The sequence below is a fragment of the Sardina pilchardus genome, chromosome 10 (genome assembly GCF_963854185.1).
Source record: "Sardina pilchardus chromosome 10, fSarPil1.1, whole genome shotgun sequence".
NCBI classification, from domain to species: domain Eukaryota; kingdom Metazoa; phylum Chordata; class Actinopteri; order Clupeiformes; family Clupeidae; genus Sardina; species Sardina pilchardus.
The window spans coordinates 14,379,393-14,389,392 of NC_085003.1; the positions used below are offsets into that span (position 1 = coordinate 14,379,393).

At 43.4% G+C, this 10,000-nt stretch overlaps 1 protein-coding gene across 1 annotated transcript in view; it reads left to right on the forward strand.

The window, feature by feature from the left end:
- Window positions 1–10,000, forward strand: part of ano5a (anoctamin 5a) — a 38,095-nt gene that overhangs the window by 22,456 nt on the left and 5,639 nt on the right. The window contains exons 7-17 of the mRNA XM_062546838.1: window positions 1,783–2,067; window positions 2,617–2,736; window positions 3,075–3,190; window positions 3,768–3,902; window positions 4,653–4,758; window positions 4,934–4,994; window positions 5,646–5,797; window positions 7,587–7,661; window positions 8,798–9,026; window positions 9,374–9,555; window positions 9,889–9,986. Of these exons, the coding sequence (XP_062402822.1) occupies window positions 1,783–2,067; window positions 2,617–2,736; window positions 3,075–3,190; window positions 3,768–3,902; window positions 4,653–4,758; window positions 4,934–4,994; window positions 5,646–5,797; window positions 7,587–7,661; window positions 8,798–9,026; window positions 9,374–9,555; window positions 9,889–9,986 (1,559 nt within the window). The remainder of the gene's footprint in view (window positions 1–1,782; window positions 2,068–2,616; window positions 2,737–3,074; window positions 3,191–3,767; window positions 3,903–4,652; window positions 4,759–4,933; window positions 4,995–5,645; window positions 5,798–7,586; window positions 7,662–8,797; window positions 9,027–9,373; window positions 9,556–9,888; window positions 9,987–10,000) is intronic.

Genomic DNA, 10,000 nt, shown 5'->3' on the forward strand with positions numbered 1-10,000 from the left:
AATATTATACCAGTGAAAGTATCACATTCAAAATAGCCAGTCAGATTTGACAAACAATATCATTATTGATTATGAATATTTTTGTCTTGTGCTATTCCTATAGCCTAAATCAACACAGTGACGTTATATACCATTATGGCAAATCAATAAATGTTCTTGAGTGTCTGTTAATCTTTTTTTAAGAGACACTAACAGACATGCGCATATTCAAAGCCTTCAACTTGGTGAGGTAGGTGCACAGTACATCTCATCGAGACGTGTATGGCCTACTCAACCAATGTTAGCTTTTGGACTGCAGTTGCATAGAGTCGGTGCCACAGACAAACAATAATTGCATCAGTTAGCACTGCTGTGGGTCAGACAACCCAAACCACCAAAAGCTCTTACAAAAAGGGAACTAGCACAGCTATGTGGTAGTTATTACCTAACCATAAACTTATGTAAACCTGTCTGTTTTGCGCAATGACAAAACAAATCATCAGCTCAGACTTTGACATAAACAGGGATTCGGGGGGGTTCCCCTTTTTAAGCACACCATCTTAACGTAGGTTGAGCAGACAGAAATCCTAAAGACTGTCCGTCTTCTGTCTGACTCACGTCAACATTATCATCCCATGCAGCCTTATCACATTTCACTGCTTGACTAAATGACACATGTCACATTTTGTTTGTGAAAAATGTGTAATTTCAATATATGTTATAATATAATATATATAACAAATGTACATATGTTGATACATATCCTTGGATATTTTAATTGGTAATACAGAAGTGTTGAAGAAGTGGGTATAGGCCTACTGTAGACCTGTGTATCATGTATTAGACTAGACCACTGGCCTATCCTGCATACCATGATTTTCCAACTATTAGCTGCAGCTTGTACATTCATTTTGCAAAATGTATTAAGCTATTAGGTTAATACACGGGGGCAGTCAATATGGTATTAATATGGTTTTGTTTCTATTAACTGGCATAAAACACTGTCTTGCAACTTATACGGTACACAATGTGGCTAATACACAGGAGACTACTGTATTGAAAATGCTATGGCATAAGCTAGTTTCTTGAATGACAGTGATAACTGATAGCATAGACAGTCCACTCTTTGGACTAATTTTTATTTGGAGAGCTACACACTAGGCTACTTGACTGATGAAGCATTGAGCTAGGCCGATGGCCGCTGTGGACTTTTCCAGATTGCCAGTCCGTCCATGTGTTGAAGGGGGGAAAAATATGTCATGGCAACTGGTGTTTAAGCAGTGTTCCATTTAGTTCACTCACATATTCTATGGGTGTTCAAATTTGGCACAAGAGAATACGCATCTGTGTGTTTTTCCACCCCATCCCTCTCTCCCACTAGCTTCCTGTCGCATCCTCCTAAGCACATCCTCCTAATCTAGGAAGTGTTCTGATTAGCAGTGGGATCAATGTTTAAGGTCGTTAGAGTACAGTAATGTTTATGGAAGCAAGCATGTAGAAATGCAACAGATGCAAATATATTGCTTCCTTCTATTTTAGTCGCGTTGTACCTTGTTCCTATGCAAATCAAGAGTCAATCCACCTCCCTCTAGCATATCGCATTTCTATGTGCATGGACATTTTAAGTGTTGCTTTAAAAAGTTGGATGGAAGTCTCTTTATTGACAATTCTTAGATATCTATGCTTCCAATATAGTAGTGTTGTGTTATGTAGTGTTGGAGTTAATGTATATATGTATGTACAGTATGTATGTATGTGTTTATATCATTGAGCTGATGTGCTCATATACCATCATGTTGTCAGGAATCTGAGGATGGCAAGACGTACTTCCTGAAGATCCACGCGCCATGGGAGGTGCTGGCCACGTATGCAGACATCCTGAAGATCAAGGTGCCCTTCAAGGCCAACGACATCCCCGAGCACAGGGACGTGCCCCTCTCCTGGCTCTGCACGCCGTTCCGGCTGCCCACCCATGTCATGCACCCCGAGCCCGACTACTTCACCTCGGCCTTCGACAAGACCAAGACCGACTTCTTCCTCATCGACGACAAGGACACCTTCTTCCCCCCGTCCACGCGCAACAGAATCGTAAGGAGATCATGTTAAAGCACATAATTATGTAATAAGAGACTCTACCATAGATATACAGTATACAGTATATACATATACAACATATACACGGCATACTTGACATGATGAATGTATTATTATTGTATGGTCACTGACAAGAGTTCTGTTCTGTGTTTCCATGTGAGAAGCACACGATATACAGTAGCATACTCATCACGTTTTACAAGTAACAGCACTTAACACACACTATACAGCAATCTGGGCAAGAAAGACAGAAAGAAAAAATAAGTAAATAAATAAATAAATAAAGGGGAAAAAAACTCATTCACACTTAAAACACCACTGACAAGAGTTATGACCCTCTTCAAGAAAACATACTTTTGTACATTCAATACAATAGTTTCAATGCAGTGATTGCATCATTAGTTCTATGAATAGTGCAATACGGTTAAAGAATCGACTATCTCAGCTAGCGCACACTAGTGCGCCAGACATGCTGACCTGTGATGTTTACAGACAAGAGCGGAGATTGGCGCCTCATTCTGCCCCTGTCCTTACTCTATTCAGGTCTACTACATCCTCTCCCGGTGCGCGTACCAGAACATCGACTGCCAAAACAACGACAAGAAGGGCATCAAACGGCTACTCAACAACGGGACCTACTCGGCCGCCTACCCCCTGCATGATGTAAGAGATGGGGAGAATATGCGTCAAGCTGATGTGGGCACTGAGGGTCAATCCAGGATGGACAGTTTTAGCTACAATGCCCCTCTGTTTTCGTGTGTCTTCATATCATATTGCCTTGATAAATAACATAGTGATGCTTTAAAAGAATGATTTTTTTGCTGTATTGTAAGTTTGAAAAACCTTTGTGTGTGTGTTTATGCACTGTATGTACATCTCCCTGTCTCCGTGTGTTTGTGTGTGTGTGTGTGTGTGTGTGTGTACATCTGGGTTTGGCTTTCTGGTGTGTGTTAATGTATGTATTGTGTGTGTTGTGTGCCCCTGCGTGTGTATGTTCACAGTGCAGGTACTGGACACAGTCTCGAGACGCTAACTGTGATAACGAGAGGTACAGCCTCTACCGATACTGGGCCCAGTTTTTCCGCTTCTACAAAGAGCAGCCACTCAACCGCATCCGGTAAGAACAACAGGATATGCCTTCCATACACCGTAGGATATCCAACAATTGGCAGGATATGATAACCGGGAGTTAACAAGGTCTGTCATACCCTGTGTCCAAAGAAATATGAGGATTTCTGTGTTTTTCTCAAAAGCGCACTACTGTGTGTTAATTCTGAGGTGACGTGACGGTACAGTGAACTACTGAATGACAGTATAAGATGCTGTGTAATGTCCTGACTATTAACCGAGGTTTATACATTTATTTTGCAAAATGATAAGAAAAGTTTATCTTTCAGGTTAATACATGGGGATGGGCTATATACGTGGGAATGCATTTCTTTTTTTATTCTTCTTTATGATGAATACATGGTGTTCTTAATATTGTGAAAACACTGATGAACATGTCCTGATCATTCTTGAGATATCTTTGAGTGTGTTACTTAGAGGATTGTGTTTGTATGTGTATGCATTTCTTTTCTGTATTCTTCTTAATGATGAATACATGGTGTTCTTAATATTGTGATAATTCTTGAGATATCTTTGAGTGTGTTACTTAGAGGATTGTGTTTGTACTGTATGTGTGTGATTGACAGTAAATACTATGGTGAGAAGATTGGCATCTACTTTGCCTGGCTGGGCTTCTACACAGAGATGCTGTTTTACGCCGCTGTGGTCGGAGGCATCTGCTTCGTCTATGGGGCCACCACTTACGACCAAAGTACCTGGAGGTGAGGACTAGGACTGAACCAGGACAGGCTTAAACTTGTGCACCACATAACACAGATTCCACGTGTCCAGATTATGTAACCCAGCTGATCAGCACTGAATTGAGTACACAAATGCCTCTCAAACCATTTGCTTTAGTATCAGAGTAGTGCAGTTTTGCATGTTGGATACTATTTCACCGACAGATTTAGATCTGGTGTCCACAGGGGTCCTATTCAAGTCACAGAGACTTTCAGTTCAGCTCTGGAAATGGAAATAAACAAAGAGCAACGTACACCGAAACACTGTTAGAGAAGTGCTGACTTCTGGTCATAAATCTAACATGAAAAGAGAATGTTGCACACTCCAGATATCTATCTGTCTATCTATCTACAGTATCTATCTGTTTATATATATAGATAGATAGATAGATAGATAGATAGATAGATAGATAGATACAGTAGATAGATAGATAGATAGATACTTTATTGATCCCCAAGGGGAAATTCAAGATATACAATAGAGAGAAAAAAAGAGAGAGAGAGAGAGAGAGAGAGAGAGACATCTTTCTTAGTTTTCAGCTCTGGAAATTGAACCACTGTCCTCAGGGCAGCCATTATGTGTAGTAGTTGTCTGATAATCATCTTCCCTATCTTCCTTATCGCCCTCACTTTGTCCCCATGTCTTTTTTGCCAACACTGTCTCTTTCTCTTCATTCCACCTCTAATTCCATCCCTCCTTGTATCTCTGTCAATCTCTCTCTCTCTCTGCAGTAAAGAGATTTGCAGTGAAAACATCGGTGGGGAGATTGTCATGTGCCCTCTGTGCGATAAGAAGTGTGGGTACTGGAAGCTCAACTCCACGTGCAACTCCACATGGGTCAGTTTGTTTGTTTGTTTGTTTGTTTATTCATTCATTCATCCATCCAATCATTTGTTTGTTTGTTCAGTAATTCATTCTTTTTTTCATTCATTCATTCATTCATTCATTCATTCATCCATTCCACCTAGAACAGGCTTTATTTAGTTACACATACTTTTTCCCCCTCTCACAGCAATCACACTTGTTTGACAACGTGGGAACAGTCTTCTTTGCCGTGTTCATGGCCATATGGGGTAAGAGGCCTCATTTGCTGTGTGGCACCACCTGCTGGACAAGTTGTGTAATACCAAAAGTGAAGCGAAAGTTCACCAGAGGTGTCCAGGGGCCGTGTTTGGTGAATTCAGATAGCTAATCTACCGTGTTTGACCAGCAGCTCTGCCGTTCCAATACACACCTCACAGGCATTTCCACAGTTCCATTCAGTACCGTTTTTTGTCAGATTCAGTTTACTGCCCCTTAAGGCACACGGCCACCAGACACGGCGCGCCGCGACAAGAAAAAAATTAGAACTCCATTGTTTCTAATGGAGCAAAGCCCACTAGACTAAAACCGTTCTAAAATACTGCGCGTCAAGCCCACACCGCTGAGCCTCGTGTCCCGGTGGGCGCCGGTCTTTAAGCTCCTGTGGTGTATCTCTAGTGTAGACAGCCAAAATGTTGGAATGCAAAATGTGGAAGGATTAGTCATGTGATGAATTGTTCAGCTTCAGCTTCAGCTTCAGTAACATCAGGAAGGTTATGCCAGAAGCATGGAGTCCACTTTCATAGCTAGAGGGCACTGTTGGGTGAGGCGTGTGGCCCCTTTGAGTGTGAATAACAGCGCATGAAAAAAACCCATTGCGCCCTCTGGTGGTGCTGAGTGGTAATGCGCGGTGCTCCCTGCAGTGACTCTGTTCCTGGAGCTGTGGAAGCGGCGGCAGGCGCGTCTGGAGTACGAGTGGGACCTGGTGGACTTCGAGGAGGAGCAGCAGCAGCTACAGCTCAGGCCCGAGTACGAGATCAAGTGCCGCAAGCGTCGCCTCAACCGCATCACACAGGTAACCTGTCCGTCACGCGCACACACCTTCAGCTTTGCTCAATCTCTATGCTAGACAATGCACATATAGAGTATTTGGGCTTGTCCACGTGTTTGAAAAGACTGTAGCTTTGATTGACTTTGACATTCTTAATTGATATCCATGTCAGTGTTAATAGATTCAGTAATGATCATGTTTACAGTGCTAAATGTTCATATGTCTCTGTATTGAATGGGTAAATTGTACATAATGTTTATTACATTAGTTATACCATCACATCTGTCTAACGGATAGGATGTTTAACCTGTGTGATCCATCTTTCAGGAGCAGTAGGCTACAATTAAAGACAGTGAGGTAGAATCCTACAAGGTCATACACTTGACACACATATTGACTCGTGCAGAGAGTGCTTACGTCACCAGATTGAACAAGGGAGAAAGTTACACACTACAGTTTGTTATCAGAGAGAGTGAAATGGTTCTTGGTCGGATGTTACAGGACAGCAGCAGTTAAATGAAGAATATTATTTTGTACATAATGTGTGTGTGATGGAATTGAGTTAGTCTAACCTGCAGTGTGACTGAATGAATAGATTCAAGTTAGAATCATTTGAATTGAAGGATTATATAAACATCGCAAGCTAAGAGACCCGTCTATGCAAAAGCGGCACAAGTTCTGTGGGGGTATGTGTTATGTAACACCCCACCCTTCCTCGCTGTGTGTGTGTGTGTGTGTGTGTGTGTGTGTGGTGAAGGAGATGGAGTGGGTTCTGGACCGCTCCCCTGCAGATATTCTTGGCAAGCTGTGCATATGCTGGACCACAGTGATGCTGTGGGTAAGGGGGGCATCAAACGCCCGGAGTGTGCCCAGTGTGTGCCCGCAAATGAGTGCCCGCTAGAGCAAAATGACCAATGGCCTGGCTGGCATGCTGACACCCAGTCTGTCTGTCTGTGTGTGTGTGTGTGTGTGTGTGTGTGTGTGTGTGTGTGTGTGTGTGTGTGTGTGTGTGTGTGTGTGTGAATGTTCCTCTGATGACTGTGGCAGATAAGGAATCCTGGTTGATAGTAAGAGTGGGAGGTGCAGGCCTGATAGAGTTCATGCGTGGTGCCTGAATTCAGGCTTGAGTTCGGCCATGTACGATGTCAAGAAAGGCTATTCTCTATATTGTCTTTGAATGAATTTGATCATTTCAGGCACAGATCATTTCCTGTCTGTCAGTCCTGGAGATGTATAGCTGTACAGTATCTGTAGTGCTGGCCTGGCGAGGAGTGCAGGGGAGTTGTTGCTGTTTTATGGTAGTCCTTTGAGGGATGCATTCTTAACAAAAATACAGCTAGAAAAGATCAGCCCTTCATGAGATACTCATTACAAAACTACTCGGACGGTTCTTCAATTCGTCTCAGAGTTGTTGTCCAGAGGCCCATAGAGGAGCACATACTGTAGCAAACCCATGAGAAGGAGATTCAGTAAGAGACTGAATGGGCCTCTCTCAACATGGACCCTCGGTGCTCGGTCCTCCAGACTCGTTCCCACTGATCTATAACTAGTACTGGATAGACTATCCCATTGTGGCCGCCCCATCATTCTTTATCTACTGTAGATCAGTGAGAACGAGGACCGAGGAAGGAAGAGAGGATATATTAAAGACGAATGAGAGGCACCCAATGAGGAGAATCAGAGTGGTATGTGAGGGCTGTGTGGAAGGCTAGCCAGCCTGCCTGGGTGTAGCCCCCTGGTGGCTAGGAGTGTGGTTTGGGGCTAACGTGTGCTGACTGACTGAAGGCTGCTTCTTGTTGCTCTGCCTGGGTAGGAAATGGAGCCTTACTTACCCCTAACCAGCCAGTGTGTGCGCAACTGTGTCTCCGGAGTCACCGTCTTATTCTGGGTGAGCACTGCATCTTTCTTCATCATCATCATCATCCTCATCACCATCATCATCATAATCATAATCTTCCATTTTGCTATAACTTATGTCTAACTTAGTACTTGAAAGTGCCAGCAAAAGTGTAAGGTTTACTGACAATTGGCTAACAATAATTATCAAATTATTGATACTTATTATCATTAAATTATTGTCATAATCATTACTTCTTTTTCAAAGCCTAAATGTATATTGAATGTAAATAAATATTATATATTTAATGTAAAAGTGATTATCCTACAGTATTATACTGCACACTAAGTTGAAGCTTATTCAGGCCAGCCACTGTTAACACAGGCAAAACTATATACCGGTAGTCAAGTTTGAGAGAGATTACTGTAGGTAAAGTAAAGTGACAGTAATGGTAAACAGAGCCCCACGATTGGCCAGTAAGGAAGGCAGTGAGTCATAGCAGGTAAGAGTGTGTAGAGCCAGATGATGAGCATGACATCACACCTGTGCACCTCACCTGTGTGACAAGCATGGCTTCTGCCTGTTTTGGAGATAGTGTTTGTGTTTTCTGTGTGTGTGTGTGTGTGTGTGTGTGTGTGTGTGTGTGTGTTTCACCGCACTGCTCTTGATGAACTAGCTCTGTGCGTTACCATCTTTCCATGCTCAACCAGATCCTAATGATGATTGGCAGCTGTAAGAGATGGGTTTGTTCAAACAGTCAAGAGAGCTTCTTGTTCTTGACCATTCACGTCCACCATGGAAGGTGTAGTTGAGCAGGACCTGATGGAGAACACACAGTGCTATTGATCACCTGGAGCAATGTTAAGAAACTCTGCAATGTTGCATATTGGTGCTTATAAGTTGCACACACACACACACACTCTCTCACACACACACACGCGCACACACACACGCACACACACACACGCACACACATATCTATATACAAAACATATATACACACACATACACATACAAAATACAAACACATACAGTACACACATGCAAAAGATAGGACCACTCTCTAGAACACATCAGGTTCACATGTGCCACCAGTCAGGGCCTGATGTGTTCCAGAGGTAGTAGCTCTCTCTGTCCTGCTGTTATCTGCCCTGGTGAATGTGTGCAATTCTGCCTGTGACCACTAGATAGCGCTAATCATCGCCTCCATCATCGGGGTGATTGCGTATCGTCTGGCCGTGTACGCGGCTTTCGCCAGCGTGATGAAGGACGCGCCCACCAACAAGATCCAGCTGGTGGGCTCCATCATCACGCCGCAGCTGGCCACGTCGGTCACGGCCTCCTGCATCAACTTCGTCATCATCATGATCCTCAACTTCCTCTACGAGAGAGTGGCCATCTGGATCACCGATATGGGTGAGAGAGAGGAGGGTGGGAGAGGAAGACTCTAAGGCCAGGGATCTAGTGAGAGAGACATTGATTTGGAGCACTGGATTTTTGTGGTGTTTTCTCTTTTTGTAGTTCTCTTGTGTGCTTATTTGTTTGAACTATCCATGTTCTACTTACAGTATATGAGTGTTTCTCCAAGAGACATTGGCCGCGTTTCCCAGATTCGTTAAGAAGTTCTTAGCACTTAAGAGCTTCTTAGCGAATCTGGGAAATGCGAACAATAACGTTTATTTATCCATCCATGCATCCATGCATCCATCCATCCATCCATGCATCCATCCATCCTGACTGTACCTCCTTCCTCTGTTCCCCAGAAATCCCTAAGACCCACGTGGAGTATGAGAACCGCCTGACGGTCAAGATGTTCCTCTTCCAGTTTGTCAACTACTACTCCTCCTGCTTCTACGTAGCGTTCTTCAAGGGCAAGTTTGTCGGTTACCCTGGAGACCCTGCATACATGTTTGACAACAAGTGGAGCGGCCTCAGGAACGAGGAGGTACAACGCCCTCTGCTGACCTCTTCTAGCATCACGACATCTTAGAATGTTTAAAATGGGGAAGAATTCATGTGCTTTGACTATCATGAAGCACTATCATAATATAAGAAAAGGTCTATCATAATAACATTATTCAGACTACATAAACATAAACAACATCATCAGTCCTAGTAGTCAGCAGTCATGCTCATGTCAGATCCATGGACTGGAATACTAAGGCAAAATGACCAACACATAGTGTTTCTGTCACAATGCTAAGTAACAGCACTGTGTTTGAAGCCCCTGTTGTTGATGAAGTCACCTGAGCTTGTTTGTCTGTGTGGGGTTGTGCAGTGTGACCCTGGCGGCTGTCTGATCGAGCTCACCACCCAGCTGGTGATCGTGATGACAGGCAAGCAGGTGTGGGGCAACATCCAGGAGGCCCTGGTGCCGTGAGTACATCTTC